The sequence below is a fragment of the Mixophyes fleayi genome, chromosome 6 (genome assembly GCF_038048845.1).
Source record: "Mixophyes fleayi isolate aMixFle1 chromosome 6, aMixFle1.hap1, whole genome shotgun sequence".
Taxonomy (NCBI): Eukaryota; Metazoa; Chordata; class Amphibia; order Anura; family Limnodynastidae; genus Mixophyes; species Mixophyes fleayi.
Window position 1 is genome coordinate 189,402,337 of NC_134407.1, and position 19,846 is coordinate 189,422,182.

At 38.5% G+C, this 19,846-nt stretch overlaps 1 protein-coding gene across 1 annotated transcript in view; it reads left to right on the forward strand.

Annotated features, from left to right (window-relative positions):
* The window catches only part of LOC142094969 (bactericidal permeability-increasing protein-like), a 49,649-nt gene extending 37,861 nt beyond the window's left edge, over window positions 1–11,788 (forward strand). The window contains exons 9-15 of the mRNA XM_075177655.1: window positions 393–452; window positions 533–700; window positions 1,135–1,202; window positions 4,300–4,342; window positions 7,279–7,342; window positions 10,723–10,799; window positions 11,351–11,788. Coding sequence (XP_075033756.1) covers window positions 393–452; window positions 533–700; window positions 1,135–1,202; window positions 4,300–4,342; window positions 7,279–7,342; window positions 10,723–10,799; window positions 11,351–11,422 — 552 coding nt within the window. The 3' untranslated portion in view covers window positions 11,423–11,788. The remainder of the gene's footprint in view (window positions 1–392; window positions 453–532; window positions 701–1,134; window positions 1,203–4,299; window positions 4,343–7,278; window positions 7,343–10,722; window positions 10,800–11,350) is intronic.
* Window positions 11,789–19,846: the final 8,058 nt, after the last annotated feature.

The following is a 19,846-nucleotide window of genomic DNA, read 5'->3' on the forward strand; positions in this document are numbered from 1 at the left end:
CAACAAAAACCTTGCCATGAACAACCTGGTGACGTTCTTGTGCGCACTGTAGATCACTGCTTAGCCGAATACCAAATATTGTCTCTGTTTGTGGTCACTGCTATAGGCAACAGCAAAGGGTGGTATTACGGGTACCAGAAATCCCCCTTGTATCCAAACCTAATAGCATAAAAAAATAATGATATAAAAAAAATAATGAAAATATAAATATGAAAACACAGTTCCTCTGCCATTTCTTGCATTGCACAAGCACTTGCACTAGCACTGGAAAATGTTTAAAGGTGTTATTATATATAAACACATTATTACATAGAAGTCTTGTTTTAAGTGTGTGTTGTTTACATAGATTTGTCAATATAAACATTCATATCTCTGCATTCATCTCACAATAGATTCCTAAGGATTACAACATTCGACTGAACACTTCCTCATTCGGGACACTGATACCTCAGGTAAGGTCTGTGCCTACCAGGTTTGGTTCAGATATGTCTTCAACAAAGTAATGTTTTCAGTCTTTGCTCTGCTTTTACAGTTATCAAAGATGTACCCAAATATGCTCATGAAACTGAGAATTTCAACTACATCAGCTCCATTTCTAGACATAAAACCTGGAAATTTGTCTATCTCACCAAAAATGGACATTCAAGCATATGTCATCTTACCCAACGCCTCCCTGGCTCCTGTTTTCCTTCTAAACCTGGTAGGTTACATTTGTTTAATAATATATGTTCTATTGATCAGTAAAACATATTTATTTTTTGCAAAATAATGCAAATTTGAACATGGTCATTAATTAATATTAGATGTACAAACAAGCTGGATGTATGAACTTAATTTCATATAGGGAAGGACACTATAGGCAGTGGACCCCTGTTTGGGCTTTAAGTTCCATCACAGTGGAAAAGTGGTTCGACCCTTTTCGCATAAACCTCCAGAGAGCAGACGTATCTCTGCATCCCCCCTTCACTGCCAGGCTCCTTAGCAGCTACATGGGCTACCATTGTTATGCCATTGTACAAGAGGCACCAATAATCCATACATATGTTATTTAACATTTTAAATATACACAATACCATGTGTATATATTTGTGTAATAACTTTGTAGTGACGTTTCATTTTTCATATTCTCTCTAGACAACCAGTGCTCTGGCAAAAGTGTCTGTCCGCTCAGGTCGGATTGTAGGCAACTTGGAGCTCACCAGGTACAGATGCTACAATGTTTGTAACACAATGTGTGTTACAATGTTTACTTACAAACTTAGACCAAAATTCGCCCACAGATGCATCAATTCTATTAATCTGAAATCAAAACATCTTTTCACAAACGATCTTTCAATTGAACAATTTGTAGCCACACAAAACAATCTATATCTGACAAGCTCATTATAGTGAGCATGCACAGAAAAATATATTGCTTCATTATTTCACTTACAATTAAAAGTCAGCCAACATTAGATAAGGGAATAAATTATGCAGAATACCCTAAAGGATACCAAGCACACTGGGCCTACTCACCCCTGGAGAACTACAATAGGATCTAAGGAGCACTAAGCTGGAATCACAACTCCTTTATTTGTAGTTGGACAAGGGAAGGAGTGAAGGGTCAGCCAGCACAGGATATATATACACTATATGGCCAAAGGTATTTGGCCACACCTGTTAATTATTGAATTGAGGTGTATCAATCAGACCCGTTGCCAGAGGTGTATAAAATCAAGCAGCTAGCCATGCAGTCTCCATTTGCAAACATTTGTGATACAAAGTGGGTTGTTCTGAAGAGCTCAGTGTATTCAAGCATGGTACTGTGATAGGATGCCACCTTTGCAATAAGACGGTTTGTGAAATTTCATCCCTGCTGGATATTCCATGGTCAACTGTCAGTGATATTATTAGAAAGTGGAAGCATTTAGGAACAACAGCCACTCAGCTACGAAGTGGAAGACCACGTAAAATCAGAGAGCGGGGTCAGCGACTGCTAAGGCGCATGGTGCTTAAAAGTTGCCAACGCTCTGCTGATTCCATAGTTGAAGAGTTTTGAACTTCCACCAGCATTAATGTGAGCACAAAAACTGTGCGACGAGAGCCTAATGGAATGGGTCTCCATGGCCGAGCAGCTGCATGCAACCCTCACATATGTCAAGCATCGGATGGAGTGGTGTAAAGCACGCCGATACTGGACTGTGGAGCAGTGGAAACATGTTCTGTGAAGTGACGAATCACGCTTCTCTGTTTTGTAGTCAGATGGACGTGTCTGGGTTTGGCGGATGCCAGGAAAACGTTACCTGCCTGACTGCATTATGCCAACTGTGAAGTTTGGTGGAGGAGGGATAATGGTATGGGGCTGTTTTTCAGAGTTTGGGCTAGGTCCCTTATCTCCAGTATAGGACAATCTTAATGCTTCAGCATACCAAGTCATTTTGGACAATGCTATGCTTCCATCTTTGTGGTGAGAAATGTAATTTTGCTAAGCTGACGCCACCTTGTTGCCTTATAGCCATCTTGTTCTCTTATAGCTTAAATACAAATTAGATGCACCTGTTTTGTAGGAGTAATTCATTATTTGCAAGGCTATGCTTATAACCTTGGACATCGCAGACAGGAGATAAGCCACCCCCCTGAAGAGTTTTCATGTGTGATAATGAGAGAATGTATTAACATCTGTGTAAAGGGAGCATGAGTGGTTAAAACCTTTTGGGGGGCGTAGTTTTCTGCAATACGTGATTTTTGCTATATAGATAGGGACTTGTAACTAATAAAGCAGAGTTTATTGTACACTCAAACCATGCAGTGTATTTAATTCTCTACAGCTGATGAGCTCATAACTGATAAACTGACACAGGTGAACAATCTGATATAGATTCGACAGTGGCACCAGTTTGGGGAAGGCCATTCTCTATTCCAACATAGCTGTGCCCCAGTGCACAAATCAAGGACTACAAAAACATGGTTTGATGAGTTTGGTGTGGAAGAGCTTGACTGGCCTGCACAAAGCCCTGACCTCAACCTCATTGACCACCTTTGCGACGAACTGAAACGGAGATTGCGAGCCAGGTCTTCTCGTCCAACATCAGTGCCTGACCTCATAAGCTACAGAATGAATGGGCCCAAATTTACACAGAAACACTCCCAACATCTTGTGGAAAGCCTTCCAAGAAGAATGGAAGCTGTTATCACTGCAAATGGGGGACCAGCTCCATATTAAAGTATATGTAATTGAATACAATGTCATTACAGTCCCTGTTGGTGTAATGGTCAAGCGTCCGAATACTTTTGTCAATATAGTGTATATATATATATATATATATATATATATATATATATATATATATTCAAGATGCAATTTTCTAACACATTTATTTCCTCAAATTGTATTTCTATTTTTAGTTTGATTTCCACAAATTGCTCGACTATATTTTGCATCACCCTGTTATTGTCAAAAGACCAACAACACCACATATATAACACTCCAAGGAGAGTAAACCACATAATAAGCTTTGCAAAGCCATCAGAGCTAGTGGAGTAGTTCTAGTTGCAGGGCAAGTTCACCAACTTAAGTATATGAGAAACCTTCTGAGCTCATGATTGGAAATACCATGAACATTTCTTTATGAAAAGGTCTACAATGCACTGCCCCAGCTACTTAAATAGTTAATGATTTATTAACTTTCTTCTGAAATGTGCAGCCAATTGCTGTTTAATGCTGGGCCACACTCGTTAGTACTACTGCGAATGTCTCAATTTCTGTGCACACACAGTAGCGCAAATTTTGTACAGTACATAGAAATTGTCTTATTTATTAATAGTTCCTTTTCTCTGATGATTAGGATTATTTTTGTTTATCACTGCTTTTCCCTTGCTTCCAGGGAAGATGAGCTATAATCAGCTGCTCCGGCAATACTGGCTTGGAGCGATAAGGGTTAATTTTCCACTTCGCTGGGCCAGTTCTTGCAGCTATGGACACGCGTGACCCAGTATTGCTGCAATACTTGATAAATATTCGTCCCCATACAATGGCCTAGTTATCCATTGCTGACAAATGCCAGCAATAGCAGTGTTATAACCCTTTTTTTGTACCATCACTGGTGTTTTTGATGGCAATAGGGTTTTTTTGCCAGTTAATAACTAAACCCATAAGTGTCGGTGGAGGTATGCAAAATGTTCCAACGGGGGCAAATTGCTTTAAGTGGTTGGCAGGCTTCCATTGCCTACCTTGTCGTTGGCTTTGTTTTAACAACATGTTAATATCCTAATGCTATTAATGGCCTTTGTATAGACTTGGATTATTTTTGTTGCTTCTAGGGTACAGATGGATCTCAAGCACTCTGACGTGGGACCTTTCTCTGTAAGTATACAAAAACAGAAAAGAAAGATGATTGAGGTGATTAGTGCAATGCACCAACTAGGTAAATAGTTAATGATCTCATTCATAATCCCCCAACACAATGCCTATATATTATTATTGTTATGTTGAACATACACAACTGGTAAAAAAATCAATAAGTGAATATAGGGGCTGGTAACTAGTGACTGGCAGTACATACTGGGAACTGAAGCTTGATGACAGCTGGAAAGCCATATACAATAATATAGACACTACTAAAGCTAACTTCTATAACGCATTCCAAGTGCAAATATTTCCTTTGCCTAGTGCAGGGAATGCATTTGCTAGGTGCAGTTTAATATTATCTCCCTATAGAGATAGTTGTGTCTCTCAGACATTTGCTCATTTTCTGTCATTTTTGGTTTCTCCGCCTATGCTTTATCCCCAGTGTAAGAAGATATATTGTTAGAGGCTATATTGACTAATATTAAAAGGGTGGATATTTTGGAATAGGTCAAATTATCATGGTACAATAGTAAAACAACATCTTGCTAGTGCTTGACAAGTTCTGCAAGTAGACTTTGGAAAATTATTATACATCTCTTAATATTTACAGTAGGCAAAGTCATTTGTACCTATTGTATCAGGTATGGTCCTTGTCTCACTGCATGGAACCGACAGTCCGAGGTAGTATATTAACAATAATGTCTCAGAACACTTTTTTTCAAGAGACTGAATGGATTTTACACACATCCTTTAACTGGGAATAAGCTGTGAACTGCAGCGATTATTAGATTCTCCTTTTATATTACACCATAGAGTGCCAATATCCTGGGGAGCAAGCAGGGGAACTCTGATGTGTTGGAAGGACATTTGGGTGCCAATATACTTCCTACCTGTCACTCTGTTGGACAGTTCCACTTGTGTTCACATATTCTTCTATTCCTTCTTCCTTCCAAATTGTCCCTGTCTTGGTTTTGGTTTTTAGATCTGCATGAATAAGACTGCAAGCAAAGTGTGCTCCATCATTCTAACCCTTTAAGAAATCCCATCAAATAAGTCACAGTCAAATAAGTCACAGACACAGGACTTTGTGTTGAAGGCCATTAGTCCACAACTTTATTAAAGTCAACCTCTTTTTTCCAGCAACCCAAAGTAAACATATTAACTAAACTTAACATCAAAACAACTTTCTTACCACCGGCGCAAGGAAACAATGGTTGCCACTGTCAGATAGCCTGCAAGTGGTAAAGAATCCACACACCATGTTGCATCCTATATCACTCCACGTAACAAGCAGCTGACAAAAGGATCTGACAATTGTATGAAAAATAATAACAAGAAAACACAGCAATAACAAGCAGCATAAAAATCATAATCTACCACACTCTTTACAACAAAATATATGAAAATTATGGTGCACAGTCACAGTTAATGTAAAATGGTAAGGAGGGAAAATGGAGAGGAACTCGAGTATTACAATACATATGTCCCCAGGAAACACCCATCTCAAAACTTCCACCACTAGTGCCTCAAGTACTAGGATTCCTGCTCCAACCCACTTCAAGCACTAATGTAAACATTCAATAACTTAACCCTTTCCCTTGCAGTCATAGATCACTAAATTATAAATTATATTATGTGGTTTCGCAATTCCTTTATTTGCTATCAAATATATCTGTTTTCTAAATTTAAAGTAGCAGTCTATTTGCATGTTATTATGTGTTTTAGTAGCATGTGATGCTTTTACTTTTGTATTATTCATCATAATGTTTATTTTAAAGTCTGCTGTAGTGCATGTACTTGTCTATAAACACAAGAAATAGCTTGAATTCCCTAGATCTTTAAAGCAGCAATCCCATGAAAAATCAGGTCTATTATTTCAACATAAATCATTGTGACAGGCTATAAGAAGAATGTTGGCATTTAGCATTTTGCCTTAGTTTGTTTCTTCAGACTGCTATTAATGATTTATAATTCTGCACAGTGTCATGGATTGACATGGCAAACACAGTCACATGACACATGGGGGTAAATGTATTAACCTCCGGTTTCTTCAACTCCCGCGAGTTTGGCATCTTCAGCGCTTAAATTTAAAGCGGCGCTGCCTTGTAAAGGGAAGTTTCCCTTTACAAGGCAGCGCCGCTTTAAATTTAAGCGCCGAAGACGCCAAACTCGCGGGAGTTGAAGAAACCGGAGGTTAATACATTTACCCCATGATGTAGTAATTAGAGTGGCTTTGGGACACCCTCTGAGCTTTGTCTACATGGTGTCCTGTAAAATCCTCCCCCGCTCACCTGTGTCTGTGCAAACGGCAGCCATATTTCGTAACCTCCAGAGAGATTTTGAAAATGAGATAATGATTTGTAGAAGGACAACTAAGGAAAATAACTATCAGTTGCAATCCTAAAAGGTACTTAACTTGCTATTTTAATAAAAAATAAAACCTTCTATGTGGGATTGCTGCTTTAAATAAATTTACACTCTCAAGCAGAGGTGAAACTGGATTTGCAAGTCCCATTGCAACATTTCAAACACAGAAGGCAAAGGATAAAAAATTCAACAATAAGCATTGTTTGAATTATATGTCTCCTAGGGGACATAGTAAAGACTTTAAAAAGCTCTGAGGAGGATTTCTGCGGGTAAATGCACAAAACCGTACAGTAATTCTATAATGAAATGCAAATATCCTTATGTACAGTACAGGGAAAATGTTAGTCCTTATAATAAACATATTTCTAGTGAACGCTTAAGTAGTGATCTTACTAAGCCCTATTTTTACAAATATTATTTACAAGACTTAATATTATTGTCACAAGTACGGCATATTATATGGGGTAAATACATTTTTGTAATCACATTAATTGATACAAGGTGATATATGATAGTAAACAAGTCGTTATTCTCTCCCTTATTTGAGAGATTGGTAACGTTTGCTTGTTCTTATTCTATTGCAGGTATTAATATTAAATGCGGCTGTGAACTATTATATCTCTCATTTGCTGCTTCCCCAAGTTAATGGTGAGTAGAAGATGCAAAGGAAATTTATCCTATTTTGTAAGCAATGCTTTGATGACAACCCTCTCACCTCTGTCTGTTTTACCCAGTTTGTTTATTAGTTTACTATGTTTGTCCCCAATTGTAAAGCGCTATGTAATATGTTGGCGCTATATAAATAAATGATGATGACAACAATTACGCTCATTTACAATTGAATGTACATTTATTTGCGTAAAATACACATTTTCTTGCTGCACATGTCTACCAAACAATGTTTATATGCTACATTTGATGCATCTTTAATTTCTGTCTTCTTATGACTTGTGGGGGAAAGGGGGGCGGAACAGGTGACGTGGGGGGGGAGGGGCAGGCAAGCCTAAGCAAAGTAAAGTAATGGCGTGTTTACGTAATTGCTGGAAGACTGGTGCAACAAGACTGCTTTCGATTGGCTGATTATTAGCATTGTCTGATTGATGTTTCCATTTGGAGTGCAGCAGGAAAGAAAATTACTATTTTATTGTTAATGGGGAAAACTGTATTTAATTTAATTTAATTTGTATTGTATTAATAAAAGCGAAAGTCACATAAAATGTAATTAAATACTAACACAAATACAAGATAGATTAAATACAAAATCTGTTGCTTTACCTTTTATGAATCAAATGGAAATCTTTGTTCCTGCAGGAGTCCATGTCAATTAAGTAATTTTATATAATGTAGGCGCAAGCTAATAATTTAAGTACTATTAGTTTTAGGTGTCAATACACAAGCTCCAATAAGAAGAGTCTAGAGCTTCAATACATATTATGTACAAGTTAACCCGTGCATGATACTCATGCATTCTAGTCAAATCAAGCTACTTAAGGTGTTAAAAAGGTGGCGCTGCTGCTTGAGCACTCTGTCACCCGGTAGTTTTTTCCATACACACACACTAACACAGCATGTGTGTTCATGAGGTAAAATTACCTCACGAAAATGAGTTTGAGCCCTCAACTCGTAAATTTAGCCTTTACTACTCCTCCCACGGGGGGGAGGGGGGATGATGGAATTAACTGACTTCACTATTATAATTTTTTTGTCAAATAATGTCAGTATACCAAGTTTCAGGTCAATTGGATGAGCCCTTTCTGAGAAAATAGTTTTTTCCACACACACACTAACACACGCCGCTAGGCTTTTATATATTAGATTAGAAGATAATGCTAAGAATTTAGTAGGTCAATGTAGTATATAACTCCACCCAGCAGGTGGCGCTGCAGCTTGAGCACTCTGTCACCCGGTATTTTTTCCACACACACACACTAACACACGCCGCTAGGCTTTTATATATTAGATTATTACACCAGTTCTCCAACTCCCGCAACATATAGACCTCCAGGTCTTATTATACTTGGTTTACGTTTGCCCGCACCACTTCACCAGGGGACACAAATAAAAAATATGTAGGTTTACATATGGAAACATGGGTACACTTTTTTAGTATTTTTTTTTTTATTGAAAAAGTATATTTATTTTGTATAAAGTTGCAAAAAATATATACGATATATTAAAGTGTCCTGCGCCACAGCACAGCTTTAAGCATAATACACCGTGAAACATAACCATTCATAGTTTTTAGTGCAATACAAAACATAATATACAATATATGACATCCTACACTATACATCAAGTTCTGCGCTAATCATGCAAAACTTAAACAACACAACAGTTTCAAATAAACAATGGTTGTAAGGGCTCGGTGTGTGAGAGGGGTAGGAGGGGAATCACAGGCCCGAAGCTTTATTTGGAGACATACACAAATATAGGGGAGGGTGCATAAATTAAAGACATTTCAACAAAACCACAGTGATGGGAAATAGGTTGAAGGAGGGTAAGGTGGGAGGAAGACACAAGCCCAAAGCTTTATTGAAAAAACAGACACATGGAGGAGAAGAGCGAGACAACAATCAATCATCTTCCTTCTCAGAACTGTTTATGGTGCTATAGTCTCTTAGCAGGCTGTGGATCAGCCTACAACAGTCCTGGAGGGTCATTTTCTCCCTTTTGAAAAAGAAGCGATTCCTGGCCAGCCATATAGCGTCCTTAAAGCAGTTCATAAGGCGCCAGGCCTCCTGGAGTTCCCCAATAGTGTGGATTCCAGGAAATAATCCATAAAAAACTGAATGGTATGAAAGGCAAGTCCTGGGCACACTGTCCTTAAGTTCGTGTTCCCAGGCATTCTACAGAGCATGTGCAGTGGAGCAGTCCCAATAAACTTTTTAGTACTCTTAGTTCAGTACGAAAATGCGTTTTTTAATGAAGAAAAAACAGACGTACATCCACCTCCAAATGAGGCCCCTGGTTTACCGCTATTTTGTAATATAAACAATAGTATGTCCAAATAAAATATAAGGACAAATAACCAATAACAGCAGCCACTGTTCACAAACTCAGTTAAACGATGTTTACCTGGCAAAAAAGAAGTCCAGAGAGAAGAGGCAAAAGGCTAAAGAGGGTGGGAAGGTCCATCCACAAAGGGAGAACTATTGCTAAGAGGAATGCAGGCAAGGGAAAATGTATCATTCTAAACCAAGTCTGCTGTATCTTGTCAAATATTTTCACAATACAATATAGGAAGGTGTGGGATATTCTTGTGATAATCAAGTCTATTACACAATATATTTGGTTTTGGAATCTGCATATTCAGGATATGCATATTTATGACATTAATCCCTCTTGATCACATGTTCTAAAGCACAATGATGAAGGGGCAATAATGTGCTGAAGGCAACCATGTACTAACTCATTAGGTGAATTCTTCAATCACCTGTCAGAATAATGACAGCCCAGGATCATGCTTGGGTTACTTAGAGTAGAGCCGGCTTGGGGGTATATTTACTAAACTGTGGGTTTGAAAAAATGGAGATGTTGCCTATAGCAACCAATCAGATTCTAGTTGTCATTTCTACAAAATGACTGCTAGAATCTGATTGGTTTCTATAGACAACATCTCCAATTTTTCAAACCCACAGTTTAGTAAATATACCCCTTGGTCTTTATAAGACAATCACAAGCCTTGACAACCTGTTCCATAAAACTGTTTGATATTTTTTTTTATAACAGATTGATTACTTGACTGGCTTGGTTTCAGGTTGGCTATGTTGAATTTGATTTGTCTTTTTTGGCCTATGAAGTGTCTATAACATTTTTTGGAGATGGTGTTAGTATTTCTGGGCTTTCCTAGGTCCAGTCTTGACCACTCTGCTGGAGCCTCTTGTGCTGAAGTCGGTTTCAGAAAGGCTTTGTTTTAGATAAACCATTTCTTCCCTGTGACTGCAAGTGATGTGTATTACCTGGATTATATGTAGACAGAGGATTATTACAACCAGTAACACAGAATAATGAATCTATTGTCCATACAGAGATCCTGAACAAGGGTTACCCACTGCCACTGTTGGATCACGTGCAGCTCACAGATGTTGTCCTACAGCCACATGAGGTTTGTCTCTTGTTATATGTCTACAAGAATTCTCAGAATAAAACTAGTCAGTCATATATTATCACACAGGCTTATTTACACTTATCTTTGTTTCCAAAATCTCACATGATGTCTATTAATTTAATTATTAATGCGTCTCTCTGTCTGTCCACCCCTCCCCTTAGATTGTACGCTCCTCTGAGCAGGGCCATCTCTCCTCCTGTTTCCACCACTTCTAACTCTGCTCTCCAGCTACTTAGCCTTCCTCCTCGAGGGTCCTCCACCCCATGTCCACTCTCGCTCCCTCCTCCCCCCTGGGGGTCTCCCTGTCTTCCGCACCCTCCTTCTTGGGCCCCGTCGTTTGCGGATCCTCCCTCCCCCTTCCCCGCCCTCTCTAGCTGTGCATTGAGCTTACCGAGTTACTGTGCTTACTGTTTACTGTACTGTGCTGTCTCCCATTGTATTGTAATTTGTTTGTCCCTGTACGGCGCTACGGACACCTTATGGCGCCTTATAAATAAAAATTAATAATAATAATAATAAAATTAATAGCGAGCTTCATCTCATTTCAGAATTACCTTCTCTTTGGGGCAAACGTCCACTATGGAAAAACAGAGGAGAGCAACTGGCTTACAGAACTATGATTATCTACCAAAATAAAGAATAAATGGCGTAGATGCACACTAATCGTTTGTTATTCCCATTGAGGGCATTTCATATACATGATAGAGATCATTTGTGGAATTATCTATGCAGGAAACTCGGTTTTTAATCTTCAATAAAAAAAGACCATGTAAAAAAACATCAGTGAAAATATTATTTAAAAATTACTTGGCTTAAACGCTTGAGTGTGAAATGCTTGAAAAACCCTAGGTGGGAAAGTACTCTAAAGAAAACACTTCATGAAAAAATCTCAGTGTGAATGAGCTTTAGTTTTGACAAGCAGCAACATTATGTTACCTAGAAGTTCTTATATTCTTACAAGCACCAATAAAAAGGCTTATATCTCAGATTATCAAATTATTGGTTATATCTGAATATTGTAATTTGACAGTAGACCCTCTGTACTGAGACTGAGTCAGCTGCAGCAGTGATATGGTATGTGCCAGAGTATTGAAATAAAAAATCCTCTCCTATAGCAGAAGATTTATCTGGTACAGGTATTTGAGGGTGTGAAAATATCCTGAAATCTTGGGGTACTTGATATCCCTCCCCAACTACTGTACTGGTTGAGAGCAGAGGGGTTTAAACAGGATAAAATCTAGCCGTTCAGCTGCCTATGGAAAAATTAGAAATTGTGCTCCCCTCCAACCACCTTTCATCATCACCACCTTTTAAAATTACTTGTACACAATAAAAATCACAATATGGCTGGAAGTATACAATACAGAGCCCATTCTGAAAGTAAATATGCAAGAGAGTTCATTACAGCAGCAAGTATTCAGTACAATATAGAATATTATAACCAGAATTAGTCCCATGTACAATAATATGTTGAGCAGTAATAATAATCAGCCCAGTCATATACAGAAGACATACCCAGTAATAGGCTCTGTAAATGGCACAGCAATAGCAATATCTCTTGCTGTGCTCATTTGCGGTGGAACTCTTGACAGATCTAGTAGTGCGGCAGCTTATAAGGGTTTTTTATTTTGCCAATACCGGATTGTTTACAAAAGAAGATGGTATTTGCGCCAACCTTCTGATTAGGTGAGAAAATAAACAAAGTCAATGAGTTGTGTGGGGATGTTTTTAATTGAATGAAATGTATTTTATAATCAGTGTGTGTTGTTATTTACAGTTGTGGTATGGGAGTACCGTGGCACAAAAATGTGTTGTGTGTTTAGCATTCTAGAAGGAAACAAGAAGAGGGGTTGTTAGGGGTAGGCAGTCTTACCTTTGTGTGTTGTGTGTTTAGCATTCTAGAGGGAAAGGAGACGGTCTTACCTTTGTGGTGTTTGTTGGTTGTAGTTTGAGAGATGATTGCGCGCAAGTGGGTGTGTGGTGCATTGAGGGTGTTGGTGGCGGCTAAGAATGCCATGAGATGAGAACGTGGTTCATGACTTCTTTCTTTCTGTTCCGGATGTGTTCCTGAATTCCCTTATTGTTCTGTTGGGGGCCAGAGCGGCATTATTGTAAGTAGATGACAGACGATTTTTCTCATATTCTGTAGGTCTGTTGGGTTTGTTCACAGATGGCAGGGTTAGTAATTAGACACAAAATGCAATGTGTAATAAAATATCCACATTTAATTATACATCAGAATACCAATTATAAATCTGATTCACAATAAAAGAAAGAAATAATCCAATATATAGTCAGTATAGGACTGGAGCTTTTAGTCGATGAAACCTGTTATATCACTTCAAAATGAGCTCTCCATAACAAATTAAACTCCACACAGAGCCCTTTCCTGTAGGAGAATAAATATTTCCAAATGCATATTGACTTATAGTCATGTAACCGCAAGACTTAGGGGAGTCTTTCACAATGTTAGCAAACAGTATTAAGGAGAAATCACGGTGGCGTTGTGGTTAGCACTTCTGCTTTACAGCACTAGGGTCATGAGTTCAATTCCTGACCATTGCCTTATCTGTGAGGAGCTTGTATGTTCTCCCCATGTTTGCTTGGGATTCCTCTGGGTGCTCCGGTTTCCTCCCACACTCCAAAAACATACTGGTAGGTTAATTGTCCGCTAACAAATTGACCCTAGTCTGTGTGTGTATTAGGGAACTTAATTTGTAAGACCCAATGGGGCAGGGACTGATGTGAGTGAGTTCTCTGTACAGCGCTGCGGAATTAGTGGTGCTATATAAATAAATGGTGATGATGATGATGATACTTTACCCAAATCCAGGGATGTTTTGAATCAGTTTTATATTCTGTATTCTGATGTATAATTAAATGTGGACATTTTATTACACATTGCAGCTTGTGTCCAGTTACTAACTCTGCTATATGTGTATGATTCACTGATTTTTACAAGGGTTTTAGAGCCCTTCGTTTAAATCTTGTTTCTGTGGCTTTTACATTTGAACGGGTTGAGACAACCCCTTTTTTTGACAGCAGTCTTACCCTATTTTGGATTTCATACTGATTACTATAATTTAGAATATTAATTTATTTATTTAATGTTTTAATTAATTCTGACCTCTGTGCCTGATGTGTTAGTTAGTTTGACTGTTGGGTTTGTTGTTAGTGAATTCTGTGATAATTTTGTGATGTTATGTGCTGATGGCTCGAGAGATCTTCCAACACCCCTGGTGCAGTTTGGCCTACTGGAGCCTGTAGAGCACCAGAGCAAAATGTAAATACAACACACACCGATTTTAAAATACATTTAATTGAAATAATAAAAAAAAACAACCTCTGATTGACCCCTATTATAAAAGGATGGCAGCGTTAGAGCTCATTTGGCTTTTGGGGGGGTGGCCTGCTCACCATTTATTGATTAGAATGCTCTCTGTGTTGTATATCGGTCACTAGAATAGTCTCTTCATTAAATACTGATCAAACTGGGCTGCATTTTACAGTTATAATGCTATATTTTTTAAAATATATATCATTGGCTATGCCAAACTATGCCCACATTAGACGAACCATGTTCATATATTTTTGATAATGTAAAGAAAGCAGTGGATGCAGAGTTGGACACAAAATTAGCACAATTAAAGTTAAAAACGTATTTTTGCCCATATGCAGAACCAAAAACATCACGAGATGCTTTTGGCTCCACATCAGAATCACATGTGCAATATTTACTCCAAGTGTAGAAATAGTGTATTTAAACCCATATGCAGAGCTTTCCAAAGCATATGTTTCAGGTTTATGCAGGCAATTTGGCCTTAATACAAACCAGAACGCAAATACGCATATAGTCTCATTAGAAGATAGGCACTATTCATTATTACCAATTAACTCATATTAATCTACTTGAACACTCTTTTGACCCCTTATGTAATACAAAGAGCATACTGACGTAGCAGCTTTTAAAAGAAGGAAATCTCAACTAATTTGATGAACAATAGAGTCAAGTTTATTAACTGTTCTGTACATGGACCAATGTGTCTAATCAGATCAGAATGTCACGATAATACAATTGCACATGTTTTCTAAGCAATAATCTTACAAACCTTATGCAGAGGGGCGTTTAGCTTGGCATTTACACTGATTAGATAATTATAATTACCTGAATCTCTACTCAAAGAATGTGCCTCTTTGACCACGGCATGTTAAAACAAGGCCCTATCTCTGAGGTATGGAGACACTAAGGGGCATATTTAACAAATCACGGTAGTGCACTATTGTGCACTTACCGTGGAATTAAAGTCCCGATGTGCCCTCTGCAAATTTATTAAAGGTGCATCGCAGCAGATATTATGGATATCTGCTGCTTTGCACTCCTGATCGTTTTTGCGAGCAGTCACCATTCAACAGAATGGTGACTGCTCCTGGCCGCAATCTAACAAGTCCCGAAAAACATTTTTTTTCGGGAACTTGTCTTGATAATGTACGCCAGCTGAAGCTGGCATACATCATCCGAATTGAAGAAATCCACTGCTGTCAGCTCTGCTCCGAAGAGCAGAGCTGGACAGCGCATGTGTGGAGGGATCACATGATCCCTCCCTGTCACTCAGCGCGATCTCTCTGCAACGATAGTTGCAGAGACAGAGTGGGGACTTTGTGCGCATGTGCACTGCACATGCGCAATTGAAGGAAGAATAGGAACGAAGAGGAGATCCCGAGACAGCGCATACGAAGAGGGGGATAAGTGTGATTTTTTCTATCACAGAAACAGCAGTTTTTCGGAACTGCTGTTTCTGTGTTCCCTTTTTAATAAATTTGAGAAATAGTTCAATCCTTATCCTTGCGATAAGGATTGATAACTATTTCTCACTTTTGCCGATTAATGATAAATGTGCCCCTAATTCTTTTATCGGGTTGGGTACTAAATAACTATCTCCTAAACCCCGACACATATTAGCCCTACATGAGAGCAGCGATGGAGGGTTTACCGATAGTGGTTTGTCCCAACAGCTTGCAAAACAGACTTGACATAAATGCGGCAAATCAACAGGCCGTCTGGACAGAATGACGTAAGTATACAGTGCGACACTGTCATTGCTGGTATTACGGTGTTCATTAAGGAGGCGCCGGGTGTAGCACCAGTACAATGTTGTTTTTTTTTACAAAGCAATCTTCATTGTACTGCTGCTGCAACCGCCACCTCCTTAAATTAACACCGTAATACCAGCAATGACAGTGTCGCGCTGTATACTTATGTAATTTTAGAATTTTATTAAATCGCTCTTCTCATGTAGGGCTAATTTGTGTCAGAGTTAAGGTAGTTGGGGATGTGACTACCACCGCTTTTATCAATGATTCTAAATAAGCACTATTACAAGACAGTACGGCCTTGCACAAACACATTACAAGAAGCATGAAAAACAAACATATTCATCTCTTGCAAAACCTACTTCATAAAAAACAGAATCATAAGTACATTAATGGCTGCTGGACTCCATTTTGTAACCCAGACTGACTACCTCTGGTATCACTTAGTTTGTCTGCTCTACTATGTCGCCTCTTCCAAAATTCTCATAAAATGCTGGATATTCAGGTCTATTGTCTGGATTTTTAAATTTTCCTTTATTTGCTTACATAAGGCACTTAGCAATATAGGAAGGCATCTCACAATTATATAAATAATCAATAGGACCTATTACTAGATTGTACTATACGTGACATCCATTGGGATAAACCTGCACCCAGCCATGAAAAAGGATCCTATTAACCATTAACAGTGGGTAACCATGAGTAAGCTCTTTATCCACAGTCAAAATACAGCACCCAAGGAAACATAAATGAGACCCCAAAACTTATGGCTTTGGCTGCTTTGTGATCATTTAAAATATTACATTTTGTAAGATGAGTTACACTTAGGTTCAGGGCATGTCATGTTAACATTAAGTATTTTGTCATTCTTTGTATTACTTCGTTTTGATAAAATTACTGATACATTAATATAGCTACAATCAGAAATTCTTACATCCTTATTATTTAAATTGGAATTAAATTATCTCTTCTCTGGATTTTTGTCAGATTACTCGGTTTACAAGAGTCAGGGAACACGGCAGTATGCATCCAAAACAAAGATGGCTGTGACTGCTAAGAATTTCCAAAGTCCTTTATTTGGATTGGAGTTCAACAAATTCATTGTTAAGTTTATTGCTTTGCTTTTCATAGCTGGGACCTTTTAACAGCCCCAGATCTATCTGGTGCTGTTAGATGCAACACTAGGCTGGGGGTTATTATGCCCATCTAAGTTGGTATACCTGTAATTGGTGTCGCAAAAGACTGGGGAAACGATGTCTTCCTTTTCTAGTAGTGTAAGGGGAAGTAGTTGCCTTCTTACAATTTAAGGCATGTATCACATTGACTTTTCTCCCACCTTGACTGAAGCTGAAGATGCAGCGCTGCTGTCCATGATGAGCCGCGCATATGCAGTTGAGTACAGTAGTGATATCAGATAACAACATGCATGGTTGGTGGTGAGTGCTGTCGCCCAGAGGTGGTATAGAGTGGGAAACAAAGAGAGGAATGTTGGGAAGAAGAAGGAGGGCAGAGCTTGAGAGCAGAGAGAGAAGCATGTGTGAGCCGGGTGGAGAGATAGGAGATGGACAGAGAGGGAGAAACTGCCTGTCAGAGTGGAGAATCTGGTGGGGAGACCTAAAGATTTATTTGTAAAAAACCCTTTTGCATGACTATGCTTTAGTATCAAGGGTATAGTGCAGGGAGAGTTAGGAGATTTGAGACTGTGACACTAAAGAGAAAGAGAGTATATAAACTACTAAAGCTAATCCTTTCCAGTGGAAAAATTACAAGTGAGAATTTTGACACAGTTTAAAGTAAAGGAGTGAGTTGCTGCACCATGGTAAAAAGGAGGAAACATCCCGAATTTACTACACGTGTTTCTGCATCCAAATTAGATTGATCTTATGTTGAACAGAATCCCATATTGTTCATAAAGTCTTCAGAAGACATCTGTTAGTCTGTCAGGAAGCGATACCAAGAAGAATTAATACTTGAAATCCTTTGTGCTTTGTCACGATAAGTGAATCAGAGAGACTATGATATAGGTTTATTCATCCATATTGTATTGTACATATCAAGTCCAGGAACAAGTAGTAAGGATCACCATCTTTGTTACTCGCTGTTACCAAAGACGTGAACATTCATATCTACTCTTCAAATCGTATTACATGATTTATGTTATTCTGTTTGAAGCAAGGCTGACTGTGATAATAGTACATTATCATAGAAAGTTTTTGTGATTAGGGTTTTGTGTATACTCATTGCAAACTTAGAGATAAGGTACCTCTTAGTGAGATATTGAATAGAAGGTGGGAAAATTCATAATGTATTAAAATATTCATATACCTTTTGTTGCTATCTTACACTATTGCCCTGATAATTCTTGTTCAGTGTCTAAATAATTTCCATTGTTATGTAACTACCTGAAAATTAACCTTTTTCTATAGTAAAGTATATTTTTGATATCAGAACGAAATTAAAACATTAGTGGCCCACTCCTCTGCAAATAAACGTTCCGCTGAGGCTTCTACAGACCAGTCTGGAGTATTATTATTTCATTTGTATGTTTGAGGTCATAAGTAGGTAGTAGGAGGGTTCCCTTATTCTCTCTCTGGTGTTGCAGATTTAATCAACATTACCCAACAAAGATACTACTGAATCTTGACTAAGGTAGAGGCACTGTGCAGAAAGATATTATTGTGAATATTTCTATTTGGTAAAAGAAAGTAAACACACTTCTCCCCAAAGACAATCTGGGGTAAGGTGTGTTACGCTTATGAACACCTTTATCATCACACGGTCACCTGTATTTAGATCATGCCATTTGTCAATATCAGGTGGATGAGTAGAAGGCAGTGCATCATGGATCTGCCTTATTTGTCTGCTCATTTGAGGCAACTACTTACCAGTCAAGTCATTTTCTGCAGGTAAGTCTGGCAAAGGGCCCATTGTAACACTTAGGGAGTTTCCCAAAAATAGTTTCATAAGTAGAAATATGCAAGGGTCCTCTGGGTGTGACCCTCATGGTATGTAACACAAGAGGCAATGCTTCTGGCCAGGCAAGTCCAGTTTGCTTCATAATTTTGGTCAATTTAGGGTTATATTTACTTAACTGCAGGTTTGAAAAAGGGGAGATGTTGCCTATAGCAAACAATCAGATTCTAGTTATCATTTATTTAGTACATACTACAGAATGACAGCTAGAATCTGATTGGTTGCTATAGGCAACATCTCCACTTTTTCAAACCCGCAGTTTAGTAAATATACCGCTTAGTCTTTACACTCTGGTTATATCTTTCCACTGGCTTGGGGATGGTATGGGGCGTGTGACTGTTTTATGCCCATTCGGTCACACATAAGTTTAAATACCTGTGAAATGCATGCATTGGTTTGAGGATGTTACTTGTGGTAACCCATACCTGCATACAAACTCCTGAACTATCTTCTTTGCAGTTATGTTTGCTGTGACAGTGGCCACTGGCCACGCCTCTACCCAGCCAGAGAATAAATCTAAACACACCAAAACATATTGTAACCTTCTTATCACTGGGATTTGAATAAAGCCAATCTGGATTATCTGGAATTTATCTGTATTTGGGAGGTGAGCTGGTCCTGTAGAAACAGTGCGTCCAGGATAAACAGCTAGCACACAATGTAGTGGCTAATATAGAGATTCCTGGAGCATACCAATCGCCCCTAATCAACTGAGCAATAGCAGTCTTTGAAAAGTGTGTTAAAACATGACTAGGTTGTGCCAAAGCAAGGTTCAAATTGTTTGGTGCAACAGACTTACCATCCTTACTGGGCCACAAACCTGTTTGGTCCAGTTCACATCCTCCCTGCTGCCAGATGGAGACCTCCTGTGGAGAACAATCTTTTTGGAAATTAATTAACATTTGCTCATCAGGAATTACAGTAACAGTCATTATTTTACATTTTTGTTCTTTTAACCCATTTTCTGCTGTTGACTTTGC